The 16,589-nt window shown below is 42.7% G+C and overlaps 2 protein-coding genes across 4 annotated transcripts; one reads left to right on the forward strand and one right to left on the reverse strand.

Moving 5' to 3' along the window:
* The first annotated feature begins 1,614 nt into the window (after window positions 1-1,614).
* akr1a1b (aldo-keto reductase family 1, member A1b (aldehyde reductase)) lies at window positions 1,615-7,976 on the forward strand. Of its 3 annotated transcripts, XM_073476987.1 has the most exons (10): window positions 1,632-1,797; window positions 4,003-4,088; window positions 5,142-5,237; window positions 5,748-5,867; window positions 6,017-6,168; window positions 6,339-6,534; window positions 6,635-6,834; window positions 7,163-7,235; window positions 7,416-7,502; window positions 7,670-7,976. In XM_073476987.1, exons 3-10 carry the CDS (start codon window positions 5,157-5,159, stop codon window positions 7,733-7,735), a joined length of 975 nt encoding a protein of 324 aa, XP_073333088.1. In that variant the 5' UTR covers window positions 1,632-1,797; window positions 4,003-4,088; window positions 5,142-5,156; the 3' UTR covers window positions 7,736-7,976. The 3 variants fall into 3 exon arrangements, with proteins under 3 accessions (XP_073333087.1, XP_073333088.1, XP_073333086.1); XM_073476986.1 differs by lacking the exon at window positions 4,003-4,088 and having other exon boundaries at window positions 1,615-1,797; XM_073476985.1 differs by lacking the exons at window positions 1,632-1,797; window positions 4,003-4,088 and adding an exon at window positions 1,846-1,948.
* Window positions 7,977-8,831: 855 nt separating this feature from the next.
* c11h19orf44 (chromosome 11 C19orf44 homolog) lies at window positions 8,832-15,319 on the reverse strand. Its single transcript, XM_073476683.1, has 10 exons — window positions 14,943-15,319; window positions 14,681-14,860; window positions 14,402-14,529; window positions 13,821-14,298; window positions 13,166-13,532; window positions 12,568-12,647; window positions 11,005-11,518; window positions 10,730-10,819; window positions 9,549-9,715; window positions 8,832-9,137 (listed from the first exon to the last, which is right to left on the reverse strand). Exons 1-10 carry the CDS (start codon window positions 15,036-15,038, stop codon window positions 9,048-9,050), a joined length of 2,190 nt encoding a protein of 729 aa, XP_073332784.1. The 5' UTR covers window positions 15,039-15,319; the 3' UTR covers window positions 8,832-9,047.
* Window positions 15,320-16,589: the final 1,270 nt, after the last annotated feature.

A 16,589-nucleotide genomic window follows, 5' to 3' on the forward strand; every position in this document is an offset into this window, starting at 1 on the left:
TGTGGATAAAGCAACAGGTGTCATTGATATATTGTAAATTGTATTATTTAATAATTCAGAATGTTGTTATTATTATTATTATTATATATATATATATATATATATATATATATACACTCCTGTCCCAAATTTTACTCTCAAGTACGATCCTCTCGTCCGTGAGTAGATGCTTGCTTCTGTGCAGCGATGTAATGTAGTTTGGTAGAGAGCAAATGGTTATAATATATAATATTCTATATAATATATGGGTGAAACTTATGAATGACCTCTGTTCCACTTATTACTGTTGGGAGGTTTGCTTTTGCATTTCTTCGAAAGTTGTCTGTGCTTCACAATAATGCCTTAAGCAACTGAAGACAAAAACAAGTAATTAGACATCAAAACATCATTTTGAGTATTATAAATATATATATATATATTTTCTTGCTTCTCCATGGAGGTTTCTGTCTCCTCCTTTGAAGCTCTTTTATGTTCCTCCTCTCCTCTTTAGCCACAGGGAAGCAGCAGATCACAGACTTATCATCTTGTCCTCTGAAGTAACATTCAGACATCAGAAATAACATTATTAAGATCAGGGGCGCTTGGATTTAACAGTCTGACAGCAGAAGTTAACCTGTTGAACCAGAGTGGAGCACAACTGGGCTATTTTTTAAACACTGATGGTAACATTTAAGTGAAATATATAGTTTAAATGGCACAGATGGTGCCAAAATCTTCTGAGCACTCTACTAAAAGTTTTGTTCTGATTCACGTTATTAGCATCAAAGTTGTCAGAAGTAATGTTCAGATGTTTTGTTGTGGTTTGCTAGAGATTTACAGCTGCAGCTGCATCATTCTTAAGATATTTATTCTAATATTTTAATAAGAAAAAAAAATATTTATGCTGTGTGCCAACTTCATTTCCTCGGACTTAGTGGCATATATATACTTATACTTACTCAAAGTATATATATCCAGGATTTATCTACTGTAACGGTGTCTTTACAGGTCTTTACATCAGACAGCTGCAGCTGATTCAGAGCGCTGCTGCTTGAGTTGTTTCACTGAAGCGATTTCAAGGTTTTGAACTGCACTGTGACTTTTATTCTTTTATTATTTTATTAATGTTTTGTTCCTTGAGGTATTCCGACTTCTTTTAACATCTTTTAATGTAATTGTATGCACCTGTAAAGCACTTTGTGTTGCCTTGTGTCTGAACTGTGCTATACAAATAAACTTGCCTTGCCTGACACATCCGAACAAACATCTCAAGTATCCCCCTTTATTATGATACCTTGATAATTCATATAGACCTTGTAGTTGCAGAGACACAAAATAGAGGCTATAGTTCTTAACATGTCGGCGAAATGGACAATATTAATATTGAAATTGTCACAGCACGTGTCAATATTGATGTCACAATATTTTTACCTGCCGTGTGATTTAATTATTCTACATTGCATTCATACAAATATTAAGCTTAGTATTTGAAGATTTCCCATTATTAAAAAAAACATTTTTTATTATTTCTAAGCGTGGAAAGCCTTATCAGAGCCGGTGGTGACTGTATATTTATGTAAAACCTTTTTTAAAACGCTCAGTGCAGCTCGACACCTCCCAGGATTGGACACCGGAAGTAGAGGAAACATCATCCCGGAAGAGGAAACGTCACCAAAATGAGGTGGTGTTTTTGAACATTTGGCAGTGGAAAAAAAATAAATAAATAAATAAAAAACAACTCTTGCACACTTGTCCTGCTCGGGAGGACGACAGGAAGAGGTTCTTGATCGAAGTCGCAGGATTTAAAGTCTTGACACGGTAAGTTGAGCTGCTGCTGCTAACGACGAGCTAACGACGAGCTAATGTAGTGTCACCTCTCTCTGCTGAGCCGAACCGGGTCATGCTCTCACTCAGCTGTCGGCTCTTTAAGCAGATGCTCCGTCGTGTATGTGTTGACACTGGCGAGAGGGTGAGTGAACTGATGGTTTCTGTAAAACGTCGAATAAAAAAAGCTAATGAGCCGAGCGCGAGAGTTGTTTTCAGGAGGAGGCTAAAGCTAAAGCTAGCTGCTGTTGTTGTTGTTGTTGTTGTTTTAGCACTGACTGCAGCGGTGACTTGGATTTTTCTGGACAGTTTTTTGTTGATTACAGCTCAAGAGTAGATGACAGAGAGGTCAATGAGCGGATCTACTGAGTGACGATACAGTTAATGTGTGTTAATCGACGCTAGGAGCCTGATTGCATCAGCCGGTGCTTGCTAATATCAACATGTTGACACATTTTGAGGTGCTGAGCTCGAGGTCAGTCTCCTGGGCGTGGCTGTGTGGCGCGTGACTCCCCCCCAAAAAAATCAGCTGACAGCCTGATTTTTGGAAAGATCTGGAAAATGTCTGTTTTTATATATTTGACAGCTGATGTTTTTACTTCACATCAGACCAAACATCTGTGGCTAAACGTTGGTTTGTTTTACTGACAGGTTGCATTCTGGGTAACTTTTAAAGGGGGAGCCCACCAGTTTTATGCATTAAAGTGTGCTTAAAGGTCTCGGGGAGGTCCTGCTGCATATGTGAAAATAGTAGCATGAAGTGTTTTGTGGCTCCAGAGGAAGCTTGCATGTAATCTGATAAATTGCCTCCAGTGATGTCATCGATATGATATATATGATGTCATCACGTCACGTCACGAACAAGCGTCTTTAAAACGGTGGATAAATTATTTTGAGCGTCACAGCCACCGAGAAATGACTCGTTTCACCGTCGTAATTCTGTCCAATAACATTTAGAAAGTCTAGAAGAGCCGCACGCTTGAATTGTATTATCCTCATTCAAGTTGGCCGCTGAGATGCATTGTGGGAAATGTAGGCACCGGGTTTTGAAAAAGGACGAAGAACGCGCTGAATAAATGGCTCAACATCTCTGCTGTATCTCTTTTTAAACTGTCCATAATGAGTAATTGCAATGCGAGACTAGTGGGCTGCTTTTTAAAACCTGGTGCCTACATTACCCACAATGCAATTTAGCCACTGAGTGGAATCACTGGGAGGCATTTATCAGATTACATGCATCTTTTTCTGGAGCCTTAAAAGGATTTATAGGCTACTACTGTTCTTCACATATGAAGTAGTACTCCCTAAGACCTGTAACACACGTGTTTAACGTGTTTTGTAATGTATTTGGCGTAGTTACCCTTTAAAGAATAGATATTCAACACAAGGAGAGCCTAAGACAAAGGAAAACGGGACAGGTTTTAATTTGAGTTTTAGCAGACAAGGATGGCAGAAAAAAAACATGGATGCCACACAAAGGTTTGACATTACTGAACGTTTTAACCTTCCCAGGACTTGAAAATAAGCAAAGCATAAAACAAGCACAAAAACAGTCTGTTACAGCTCGTAGACCAACCAGTTGTTTAAAGGTTCACGAGCCAAAACAGTCGGGAACAAGTACTTTAGATAATCACGAAGTTGGTTCTGTCTGTGTGCAGCAAAGCAGCAGCTTTACAGTGTCTGGTTCTGGTTCTTGAAGTCCAACTAGCTGACCGATTCCTAAAGAGCTCAGAGGATCATTATGTTGTTGTTTTTTAAGCATATCAGAAATGTATTTTGTGTTTTTTGTGACCCTCTCCTTGGTTGGAGATGAAGGCATTTTCTTCAAATCTCGTCTGGACGGGAAACATTAAATTCTTCCAGTTGATCTTCAGTGTTTAAAAGCTGTTTCACTTTTTGCTGTAAACTGGCTGCTGAGTTCAGATCTGAGTGTCTGAAAACATTTGATCTGGTGTTATTCTCTGCGTTCTCTCCTTGTTGACATATGCATTGATTTATGTTTATTTAAAGGAAATTATTCCATTTCCTCTTTAAAGCACCTCAGAGTGTGTGTGTGTGTGTGTGTGTGTGTGTGTGTGTGTGTGTGTGTGTGTGTGTGTGTGTGTGTGTGTGTGTATTGAGAGGTTACAGCTCAGTCTGGTGACTTTTGAGGAAAATGCACAGTCATCACTTCCTTTCCTTTTTTCCTTCGACGGTCAGCTGGCAGAACTCTGTACGTGCTTCGACTCATTTTCTGCAGAAGAAAATCCTTTTTTAAACCAGAATCGAGTGGGACTTGAGTTAACGTAAGTTATTCTGTGCATTCTGTGACAGTTTCGTGCCGTGTTCGATCAGCATGTCTTGCAGCTATCTCCTGACGTAAGCTCTCAAGTTGTAGCTGTGTAGTTGAAAGCTCAGTTCATCAGGGAATTGAGAAATGTTGGTGCATGCTTTATCACCATGTCGTGCTGTGGGGATTGACTCTCTCAGTAAGGTGACAGCTTGCCAACTCCTTCTTTTGTTGAACTGGCTTTATATCTTTGCTGTACTGTTGCTTTATTCGTAAGAAACTCGGCTGAAGTTGATAAAGTTAGGATCGTGTGTTTCCTCTCAGTTCTGCCTGAACTTTCTCATCCAAGTGATGTAATTTCGTTACAGTCAGCGACTTCGTTAACCGCAGTAATGATGTGTTCGTTATGTGTTTGTGTGGCAGCCTCTGCCTCTTTTTGTTTGTTGCATTTCACTGTTTGTGAAAATTTGAAAAACATTCATTCATATTAGGTTGATGTCTGTCAGGACAAAGTGTTCGTCCTTCTGCTTCCATCACAATTAAATTGTGTAACAGCGTGTCGTGAAAATGTCGTGCCGTTGCAGCCCGAGTCTAAATGGCTTAATAAGGCTGATGAGAGGGGCGTACGTCATCTGTATTTGCTGATAAAGGCTTTAAAATGAAATATCTGCATTGGCCCGGAATGAACATCTCTGCTGATAAGATGATGCTCTTATTACGCGTAAGCGATGAAAAACGTTGACCGAGTAGTTCTGTCATTTTTGCCCATAAATGTCCACAGTTTGATGAGCATTTAACGTCTGCATCTGCCAGAGGGCAATCAAGATAAGAACAGGCACAACGATATATTACCTCTACGACAGGAGAGACTTGAAGGTGGACAATAATATCAGCATGTATCAGCAATAAGCCAAAATGAGTTGGAAGATATCACACATCAGATAGCGTCTAAAATCCAGTGCAGCGCTCATATTTCTACATACAATTCTTGTTCCTGCAGCTTTAAACACCAGAGTAAGCCGAGCAGCTCCCCTCGCCGACTGAATCCTCCTCTCCTTTTCCTTTTTAGGTGCTTCAGAGAGGCATGAATGACTTTGCAGTTCTCAACACGGGGCGGAAGATGCCCCTCCTCGGACTGGGAACATGGAAGAGTGAGCCAGGAAAGGTAGAGGCTGCACTGATCTCCTGCATTTAAACAAAAATAGCCTTCTGTAATGTGATTTCTCTCTGACAGTCGAGTGTCAGTCCTTCTTTGTGTCTCTGCACATCCACTCCTCCTCATCCTCTGTCCAAATGCAGAAATACAACTGTCATTTCAGATACAAGAGCTGCAGTAATCAGTGTTTTTACATTAGGAATGCATCTAATGACTGCGTGTCGAGTGAAAAATGTTGCTCGTAGAGAATAATCACTAGATTTTAGCTGCCGATTAACAGTTAACCGGTGACGTCCCTCGCATCTACACAAAACCATTTTCCAACCAAATCAGTAAAATCAGTTAATTATTTGTTTTTCTTCCTTTTTTAAGGTTCAAACAATCAGTGTGAAAGATCGAATGTGTATTCACGGAACGTAATATTTAGCAAGATTCACACCTTGTCAACTGATGGAGGCATGACAGCACAAATCTGTGCACGTCAGTGTTTAACAGTGTTTTATTTCGCCCTTGTAACAGGTGAAACAAGCAGTTGTTTGGGCCTTGGAGGCAGGTTATCGCCACATCGACTGTGCAGCCATCTATGGCAATGAGGTGGAGATTGGAGAAGCCTTACAGGACACGCTCGGCCCCGGCAAGGTAAGCAACAGCTGAATCACCGTCACGCAAAAAATGTCTCCTTAGGGGTTGATAGATAGTTCAGTAGTTACAGAATGTCAGGACACTGACAGTCCCTCCATTCATTTTTTTTTTACCAAACTGTATCTGACATGTCGTCTGTGCCTCAGGCCCTGAGACGAGAGGACGTGTTCATCACATCCAAGCTGTGGAACACCCGACATCACCCAGAGGACGTGGAGCCGGCCCTCCTGAAGACTCTGAAGGACCTGAAGCTGGAGTACCTGGACCTCTACCTCATCCACTGGCCCTACGCCTTCCAGTGAGCTCAACGTCTAATAATGAGATGATTTACTCTTTTAATCCCCCAGAAAACGACCCTTTAATTAACCAGCTAATTAACAGTTAGTCAGAAAAGGATGTCATTAAAGTGTTATTCCAAGATAACAATGTAGTTAAGTTGTAATATTGACATTATTAATTATCATTTAGACAAGGAGACAATCCTTTCCCCAAAAAGGAGGATGGCACTTTGCTGTATGACGACATCGACTACAAGCTGACCTGGGCTGCCATGGAGAAGCTGGTGGAGAAGGGCCACGTCAGATCCATCGGCCTGTCCAACTTCAACAGTCGGCAGATTGACGACATCCTGTCTGTGGCCAGCATCAAACCCACTGTGCTACAGGTACAGCCCGTTTGTGATGATGACACAGCCGTAGCACGTCATAGGTTTGGTGTTGTGATAGCTGCAGACCACCCTGGTATCTCTCTGTTTGGTTGGACAGGTAGAGGGCCACCCTTACCTGGCCCAGGTAGAGCTGCTGGCCCACTGTCGGGACCGGGGCCTGGTGATGACAGCATACAGCCCTCTGGGCTCTCCCGACCGGGCCTGGAAACATCCAGATGAACCGGTTCTGCTAGAGGAGCCTGTGATCGCTGCTCTCGCAGAGAAATATAAGAAGTCTCCCGCTCAGATTATCCTAAGGTGATTTTATTCTGAAATTAAATGCACGGTTTTTAATTTCGGCTACTCTCAATCAAAACAAAACAGAGGACATAAGTAGTGTGGGATCATGGGAGTTGTTGTCTTCATTCAACAACAGCACTAACTGTTCAGCCGTACTGTAACGGTGGAAGTGCACATTCCTGCTGTATCACTCAGGCTCCATTAAAAACTAGCTAAATAAGAACCTGCTTTGAAAAAAACCTGTTCACAGAATTGTGAGGTGAACTTGATTTGAAGGCTAAAATACACTGACCTGATTGAGGATCTCTCCAGTGACTGAACACTAACACGTTTGTTGTACCTGCAGGTGGCAGACACAACGAGGAGTCGTAACAATCCCCAAGAGTGTGACACAGTCCCGTATCAAAGAGAACATTCAGGTGGAGTGAAGTTTAATTAATTTACAAACCACGGAGCTGTTTGTTTTAGATGGAAAATTTATGAATATCTCATTAAGGTTCAGTTTTGCCCCCGAGTTACTACAGCTAACAACTCTCTGTGAGCTCAGTTTCAAAGGATATTGTTCGGGTTGTGAGGTGTTGATTTGTGTTTGTCGTCAGGTGTTTGACTTTACCCTTGAAGCAGAGGAAATGAAAAGTGTTACAGCGCTGAACAAAGGCTGGCGCTACATCGTACCAATGATCCAAGTGAGTACGCTCTGGGAAACATAATGTCTCGTCTAGGTACCTTTCTAAGATGTAGTATATATGAGCCTGTGATCATTACAGGGCAAGTCCAGCTTTTAAAAAGTGCCAGATTTAACACATTACTGAGAGCAGAAGGAACTGTATCAACTCTGGTTCTGATGTTGCAGGTGGACGGAGAACGTGTTCCCAGGGATGCAGGACATCCTCACTACCCTTTCAACGACCCCTACTGACCACCCACACTTCAACCTGAATCTGTGCCTTCAACAGCCCCACCAACACCACATAACCCTCCTATATCACTTATAAATGTTCCTGGATCCGGACATTGAAGTTTGTCTTTAGATTCTGTCAAATCCTGCACTTATCATTAGAACATTTGAAGTTATTGTTGGTGACGAAGACTGAAAGCTCTGGTGTGACTGTATACGTACTGTACGTGTTATTTTTTAAAATAAACATTTTGTTACTTCACTCGCTGGGCGTCTTTATTCAGCCAGTCTACCGGGGTGACTACTGGTACCGTCACAAAATATTAACACAATCAGATTTTTCTTTATCGTCAATAATGTGAGTGTGGAGGTGGGCATGGCCAGGTGAGTTGATTGTCTCTTGTTGGCTAATTACACTCCCTGTTTTAATGCAGCAATGACCCAAAATAAAAATAATCAGTAATTTCTCTCAAATGCATTAAAATTAAAGAGGTCGTATTATTCAAATTTTCAGATTCATACTTTTATTTGGGGGTCCTGGTAGAATAGGTTTACATACTTTAATTTTCAAAAAACACTCTTTTTTTTATTTCCCAGTTTAGCTACAGAGTGAGACATCTCGCTTCTGTTTAACCTTTGGTGAGTTGCACATGTGCATTACTGAGCTGGGTAGGATGTAACCAATCAGAGGCAGAGTAGGGTGTGTAATGCTGAGCAAGGTAGTGTGATTGAAAATAACACTGCTGCAGCAGTTGCAACTATATGTCTGCTGACTGACTGGAGTGTATATATTTTATTATATGTATATATGTATATATATGTATATATATATATATATATATATATATATATATATATATATATATATAAAAATACTCACACGCTACATTAGTTAAGTTCACGACCCCTGAACTGAGGACTTTCAGAGGCAGAACTGGGAGGGAGTGCTGGACAAGGTGGAAGCCAAGTTGTCCACATAGAAATGGTTGCTGCCCCGGCTGTCCTATAGGGGAAGAGCTCTGATAGTCAATAACCTGATTGCCTCATCTCTAAGTGTAATTGTTTTCACATCTTTCTTCTTTCAGAACACATGTTGACACATTTGTAAACACGGAAATGAGTAATTCTATTGGGTTTTATTTAACCAAAGCATTTAAACACAATGACAGTCATGATGTTGTAACACGATCCAGCTCATACACTTTATTACTGTTCTTCTTCACACAGTAGAAAAACATCTCTGTATAAAACATATTTCAATAAGAACAACATGGTGAATGTCTCTTGTTTCAAACACGGGGGTTCAGTAATTCATGACATCCGGTATCAGTGGTCAGACAGGATTTTGGTTTGTCATCTCCTGCAGCACCTCCTCTAAGGCTTCCTCCATTGTCAGTTTGGGAGGTCTGTGTTTGCGAATGTACTGTGGAGAGAATAAAAGTAATGTTGTGGACAAGCTTGTGTGAGTGGGTTATCTACAGGTTTCAGGTTACAGCTGAGAGAGTTGTAATCTTTCTAAACGCAGTCCAGAGTTTGAAATGTAACACCAATTTAAAGGACGACTGGTTTCTGTTAGTTTAACTTCTCTGTCTCATCACGCTGACTGATTTTCTACTAAACTGAGCAACAGAGCAGCTACATCCAATCAGACTGCAGCAAACATCTGCATTAAAGCAAATTAATGTCTCATCATGCAGAGAGAACAATATAGTGACATATCAGCCTCAACCACTGTGGCTTTGCAGCAGTGACGAAACACTCATTAAGTTCATTGAGTCAAACTTCTGACAGCTCTACGCTAACATGTAACTGTGTCTGTGTGAGCATGTTTTACCTCCTTGGTGTCCTCCAGTGTTGTGTATCTGTAGTTCGGTGGTTCAAGGCTGCGCACCAGGCTGGAGTGAAGGTGTCGGCTGCTTACGATGGACCGCCTCGTCACGGCCAGCTGCTGCTTCAGCAATTCATTGAGTGCAAATACAGCTGGATTGAAGGTGCTGAGAGCTGAGGGAGGGACAGACGGACATTAACTGGGTTTATGGCGAATGCAGTCTTGTGAAACTACTATAGATGAAAACAAACAAATTAATGTCTTAACTACAGAACTTTTAAAGGAACTTTTGTCTTTAAATAAAATATATGCTTATTCATTTTCTAGCTGACAGCAAAAATGAGGATTGATACCACTTTTATCTGCGTGCTAAAGCCAGGACATAGTTATCTTAACACAAAGACTGGAAACAGGAGTAAACAACTAATCTGGTGCTACTGAAAGATAACAAAATCTACCAATCAGCATCTCTAAAGCTCACTACTGAACATCGTTTGTCTTGTTTAATCTGTTCCACACTACTTCTTGTCCGGGCGCAGCGACTTCCTGGAGTCTTTTTTGGAGTTTATGCTAAGTTAAGCTAACCATCTCCTGGCTCTCGTGTTATATTTAGCATAAAAATGTATTTCACAAAATGTTCTGAACATAAGTTGTCGCACAGATGCTACAGAAGCAACAACTTTTCATTCTTTTATTATTTTCTTAACAGGAATTTTACCTCTATTCTATCTGATGTTATATCATGTTTGTCTATCATCAGTTTTGTTTGTAAAATGTGTGTCAAGTTCGACTGCAAACCAAATCTACTAACTGTCAAACATAAAGTTACAAAACACTTCCTGCAGGTGCCACTGCAGCACAAAGCAGCAGACTCGCCTGGTATGTACACGTTAGTTTTCTCTCCTCACTTGATCGATGCCTGATGTTATAAATGTTAAGTTTTTATAGGTATAGTCTGAATCTGTTACAACAAGCAATCCTGCAAAATTCAATAGCATTTCACCGATAGATGGTGCAACAGCGACAAATTTAAATGGCCCTAACTCAGCAGAAATTGAAATCATCCTTGGACAATCCCTCTCAAACACTCTCCAAACATTAAAGCCACAATCAGCTTGAAACTTTTTAAGATTTTTATGTTATGTTGGTATTTATGTTGTATATTTTCTGTATCTATGGGGTCTTACCTTCCACCACTTCTGCACTGACAGTATGTGTGAACAGTGGGGAGGGACCAAGGTAGTTCATATCCACTGCAGGACCCAAAGCAGCTGCACCTACAGAGGAAGAAGAGCTTTAGATAAGAAACAGAAAAAAAACAGAAACTCTCTACTCTCCTTCTGTCATCGTCTAATTAATCCTGATAACTTGATGACTATTATAAGGAAATGTGAACGTGGTAGAGATGATTAGAGGCCCGAACACATCTTAAACATACAAACACCATGTAGGGCGGACTAACCGGTGGGCCATGCGTAAGCCAGTGGGTCAGTCTGAGTCTGTACTGATGCCTCTTTTAAAACCTTTCTAGTTGAAGCTCGCCTCCTCGACTGGTGAGAAAAGCTCCGGCTGCTGTGTGATACTGAGGATCTGGAGGATCTGGAGGATCTGGAGTCCCTGCTCCTGCTGTCTGTTGGACTGTGATCTGCGGTCCGTGAGGTGTAGGAGCGGCTTGCGTCCGAGAAGTTGCTCGAGTAATCATCGTCTGTCCTCTCACGACGAGACATGTCTGAATCTGAAGCTTCATCTCTGACCTCTGAAGCAACCTCCTCTTCATCACCGTGTCCTTGCAGGTGCTCTGACACCAGGCTGGCACTGTGATCTGGATCCGTCCTGCGCTCACTCTCAAAGTCACTGTGGTAGTCCAGCTCGTCCTCCTCCTCCTGCTGCTCCTCTGCCTTCTTCTTCTCCTTCAGTCTTGGCAGCTGTTGTCTGTTCGGGGATCCAGGAACAGGTGTTCGGAGTTTGGCTTCTCTCTGTTTAGGCAGCAGGAAGAAAGCAAACACATCAGTCTCACAAGTCCTCCAGGGATCCAGGGACAAGTCTCATTGTGGCCGTTAGATATTTGTGAGCCCAGGTGGAGATAAATGTCTAACTTTGTCAAAGTTTCTTTCAATGCATCTGATGATTTTAACAGATCCTTTGTGTATGTTCAGTTTCGGTTTCACTTTTTGATCATTACTTACAGCTGCACTGATCAATATTCTTATTTAAACAATGTGCCAGATGACGATGTTTAATGTCAAAGGTTCCTCTGCAGTCCCCCTCAACTCTACAGAGCTTTTAGCTCTTTCAGCTCATTGCTTTGGGTTTATGTCCCTCAACTTTACTGTTTTGGTTCAGTCTCTTTTCTCTGATCAACCTCGTTTTACAGCAGAAAACTCCTAATAACCCACTGGACTCTACCTGCTCAGCAGCAAACAGCCAGACATAAAGCAGGTGAACTTTGTGGAGCATTTAGCAGCTAAAGAGCCAGACTTTTTGTTAATTTTGCCCTGTGCTGCTGTGTGTGTACAGTGTGTGTGTACATAAGTGACTGTTTGCCAACAGATCTGCTGTATCAACTTAAAAGTAGGGCTAGGTGATGTGGCTTAAAATAATATAGAAATACACAATATATATCTTGATACTTTAAAATCTCCTCAAAAGCACTAGATAAATGTTCGCAACATTAATGTAGGGATGACTGATGACTGTTGGTACTTCCAAGTTGGTTAAGTCAAGTATTAGAAAATTAAATAGTCTGGTAAGTTCAGAAAATGACATCACTTTACTGTCATGAAGCCTTTAAAAACAGGAAAACACAACACTTTGTCATATCCTGATATAATGCTATCCAAAATCTAAGATGTTATATAGTCTCATATTGTCCAGCCCTTCTTGAAAGGTGATAATATTTTGTGTTTACAGCTTGTTCCTGCAGCCTCATGCGGCAAAAAAACACATCCAAATGTCATACTGTGTCACACACAACTAAACTGAAGCTTTACTTTATCCCACTTCATTAACTGCTGTCACGACCCACCTTCTTTCCTGGTGCTTCATCAGTAAATCCAAGGTTAGCAGGGACGAGGTCGTCTAGCGTCAGCACATTCAACTTGAAGTCTGCAGTAACACAAGATCGTAAATGGTAAATTAAAGTGGATCTTCTGTCATCAACACGTTATTTCGTTTAACAGCAAATCCTCACATTTAAGAAGCTGCAACCAGCAAGTGTTTGACATGTTTGCTTGAAAAATGAGTGTAATAATTAAAGATTAATCAACTTCTCAACTAATCGTTGCAGCTCCACTGCACAGCAACTCATTTATCATTTATCCTGTTTTCTGTTTATTGTGCTTCACAGAGAGGTGATTTAAGTACCTTGTTGTCCATCTAGGATGCATGTGATGAGGAGTGAAGAATAAAACATAATTATTGAACAATACAATGTTCCCTCCTTGATTAGAAAATGACAGGCCTGTCAACAAATCATTGAAACATTAATTCTGAGACACTGGTGTAAGTGGTAAATGCAAAAAGGGGAACACAGTTGATTTTAAGTCCTCTGAACTCTTGATTGTGACGTTAGTAAGTACAACACTAACTCTCATCCTTCCTCATGTATGTGATGAACTTCTCACCTTCAGAGGAAACTGCACTCATCTCACTGTGTGGGTCTTCAGAGCCGAGCCCAACAGGGAAGAGCTCCTCCAGAGAGAGCACCTCGCTGCGGCCCGACATGGAGGAGAGGGAGCGCTGTGGACTCCTCGCTCTGTGAGGGGAGTTCAGTCTTCTGGGAGGAGAAGGGGAGACACGGGGAGGAGTGGGGGACGGGGAGAGAGCAGAGGGGCTGAAGTGGGCCTGAGGCTGACCGGTGAATCGAAAAGGAGAGCTGCGGTGAGCGGGAGAGGAGGGGGAGCGAGGTGGTGCTGTGTTGGAGGAGGATGAGGGAGGGACGACAGCGGGAGGAGGTGTGGAGTCGACCTTCTGACGGCTTTTGCTCAACATCTGTAAGAGAGGAACGTATAGTTCAGCTTTAAACTGAAGGAATTGTGGCTTTTTAAAACCACATGATGGAAAACCAGGGACCATGTGGACAAGAATTATTTATTATTATATCACTTTTTCTGGGCTACAACTAAAAATTAATTTCATTATTGATTTATCAGCTGATTATATTCAGGATTTATTGTTAAGTCTATAAATTGAAGAAAAAAATACTGATCACAACTTCCATGAGTCCTAGCTAACGTTTAAAGTCTGGCGATTAGGTTGCGATTCAAAGTTGAACGGTACCTCGTCGGCTGTTCTTGTAGAAGAGGCTCTCTGAGGTGTTAGGAAGCTTTTGTCTTCTGAATCCAGCGAGTCTCCAAGCAGCTTCTTCATATCCTCTTCATCACTTTCCAGACTGACACCACCCACTAGTCTTAAAGACGCCGAAGGCACCACAGCATCAGCAGCTCTGGACCTGGACCTGACACCGACATCTGGGCCAGCAGCAGTGTTACTGTTGTTCGGAGCTACAGCTGTTTTGCACTTGAGGAAGCGTTTCCCTCTCGGGCTCTGATCGCTGCTGGACTGTGCCGAGTGTTGCACAGAAGCCTCCAGAGACTGAGCAGCTGCTGGTGGAGGCGAGACTCCGAAGTCCGAGGTGAAGTTCTCGGCAGGTTTTGTTGCCTGTCCGACCTGCTGGCGGCTGCGGACGCGGCTCTCGATTTGAGCAAGTCGACTCAGAGCAGCGGTCTGGGAGCCTCGCAGGGAAGATGACACATTTCTGAGCAGAGGGCGGGTTGAGAAGGGTGGATGAAGAGAAAAGCACAAAAACAAGAACTGGAAAAATCTTGCCATTTGTTCCTCTTGCATACAGAAAACCGTACCTGGGTTCAGGCACCTGCTGCGTCCGGCTCTTGCTGACAGGCGACTGGGTGCTGTTCACTGCAGGTGGTGGTGCCTTCTTCAAGAACCTGCTCCCTCCTCCACCCACAGAGCTCTGAGGTCCGACATCCTGGCAGAAGAAAACAAGATCAGGAAGCGACACAACAAAGTGGAAGCTTGTTGTCAAATCCAGCTTGCAAACAGCCCTACAGTGAGTTTGTTGCATGCATGTCCTGAGCAATAAAGCATCAATTAGCAATATATATCATAAAGTCATGCACCTTGGTTGAATCCTCATCCCGTCCCTGGACCTTCCCAGCAGCAGCAGCACCAGCAGCAGCAGCTGGACCCACAGTACCAGCTTCAGGATCAGGAGCCGAGCTGGCCGAGGACAGGTCACTCAGATCCGAGAGCACAGCGTGTGGATTTGGGGGAGCAGAGCTGCTGTTCACAGACAAACCCTACAGAGGGGGACACGTTTCTAGTGTAACATCACCCACAGCTCATTTAATCACGTTTTAAACTGACTGTACCGGAACGTACCCGTGTCGTGGCCGCGTCTCCTCTGCTGCTCCTCTTGGCGGACAGCAGAGCCTGAGCTCGGTCCAGAGCCGAGCTCCGTCCGCCTCGTTTCCACATCTTTAAACTGTGAGCTTCAACACGTCCGTGTAGCTATAATGTTACATCTTCACGGGTTGTTTTAACAGCAGCTGACCCGGTTCGGGTCCGTTTCATGTCATGTGTTAGCTAGCTATCGATACGAGCTAACAGCATGTTTGCTAACGCGAGCTAACGACACACGGCGCGATACAAAGTGCGTCACAGCTTCATCATGAGTCCGTTTGTAACTTTCTACAACTTCACATCAGCCAGGAGACATAAACATCTCACAGTGCCGATAACTTTGTGCCTGACGACCACTCGAGCGTCCCTCGTCTCCAAGGAAGAGCTTCCTTTTCTTCTTCGTCTGCTTTTGTGTTTTAATGGCGTCTGGAAAACAGCTTCAAGGTGCAGTACCGCCACCTGCTGGACCGGAGTGTGGATCAGAGGGGTCATTACATTTCTACATTACGTTCCCCTTCATCACCTGAGCCCTACGTCATCTAAACCCTACATCACCTGAACCTTCATCATATAAACCCTACATCACCTGAACCTACATCATATAAACCCTACATCACCTGAACCTACATCATATAAACCCTACATCACCTGAACCTTCATCACCTGAACCCAACATCATCTGAACCTACATCATATAAACCCTACATCACCTGAACCTACGTCATCTAAACCCTACATCACCTGAACCTTCATCATATAAACCCTACATCACCTGAACCTACATCATATAAACCCTACATCACCTGAACCTTCATCACCTGAACTCAACATCATCTGAACCTTACATCATCTAAAACCTACATCACCTGAACCAAACATCATCTAAACCCTACATCACCTGAACCCCACATCACCTGCAACGTCATCACCTGAACCCTACATCACCTGAACCCCACATCATATAAACCCTACATCACCTGAACCTTCATCACCTGAACCCAACATCATCTGAACCTTACATCATCTAAAACCTACATCACCTGAACCAAACATCATCTAAACCCTACATCACCTGAACCCCACATCACCTGCAACGTCATCACCTAAACCCTACATCACCTGAACCTTCATCACCTGAACCTACATCACCTGAACCTTCATCACCTGAACCTACATCACCTGAACCTTCATCACCTGAACCAAACATCATCTAAACCCTACATCACCTGAACCCTACATCACCTGAACCCCACATCACCTGAACCCTACATCACCTGCAACTTCATCACCTAAACCCTACATCACCTGAACCAAACATCACCTGAACCAAACATCGTCTAAACCCTACATCACCTGAACCCCACATCACCTGCAACGTCATCACCTGAACCCTACATCACCTGAACCCCACATCATATAAACCCTACATCACCTGAACCTTCATCACCTGAACCCAACATCATCTGAACCTTACATCATCTAAAACCTACATCACCTGAACCAAACATCATCTAAACCCTACATCACCTGAACCCCACATCACCTGCAACGTCATCACCTAAACCCTACATCACCTGAACCTTCATCACCTGAACCTACATCACCTGAACCTTCATCACCTGAACC

The sequence above is a fragment of the Pagrus major genome, chromosome 11, assembly GCF_040436345.1.
Source record: "Pagrus major chromosome 11, Pma_NU_1.0".
Classification (NCBI taxonomy): Eukaryota; Metazoa; Chordata; class Actinopteri; order Spariformes; family Sparidae; genus Pagrus; species Pagrus major.

What these genes read in the sequence shown, in the direction of transcription:
- akr1a1b (XM_073476985.1), top strand. Translation starts at nt 1,880, where the DNA reads ATGCTCTCACTCAGCTGTCGGCTCTTTAAGCAGATGCTCCGTCGTGTA. An exon ending in ACACGCTCGGCCCCGGCAAG is followed by an intron (nt 5,868 to 6,016) that starts GTAAGCAACAGC and finishes TCTGTGCCTCAG; the next exon opens with GCCCTGAGACGAGAGGACGT. An exon ending in CCCGCTCAGATTATCCTAAG is followed by an intron (nt 6,835 to 7,162) that starts GTGATTTTATTC and finishes TTGTACCTGCAG; the next exon opens with GTGGCAGACACAACGAGGAG.
- c11h19orf44 (XM_073476683.1), bottom strand. Translation starts at nt 15,038, where the DNA reads ATGTGGAAACGAGGCGGACGGAGCTCGGCTCTGGACCGAGCTCAGGCT. An exon ending in CAGCAGGTGCCTGAACCCAG is followed by an intron (nt 14,299 to 14,401) that starts GTACGGTTTTCT and finishes CCCTCTGCTCAG; the next exon opens with AAATGTGTCATCTTCCCTGC. An exon ending in ATGAAGCACCAGGAAAGAAG is followed by an intron (nt 11,519 to 12,567) that starts GTGGGTCGTGAC and finishes CTGCCTAAACAG; the next exon opens with AGAGAAGCCAAACTCCGAAC.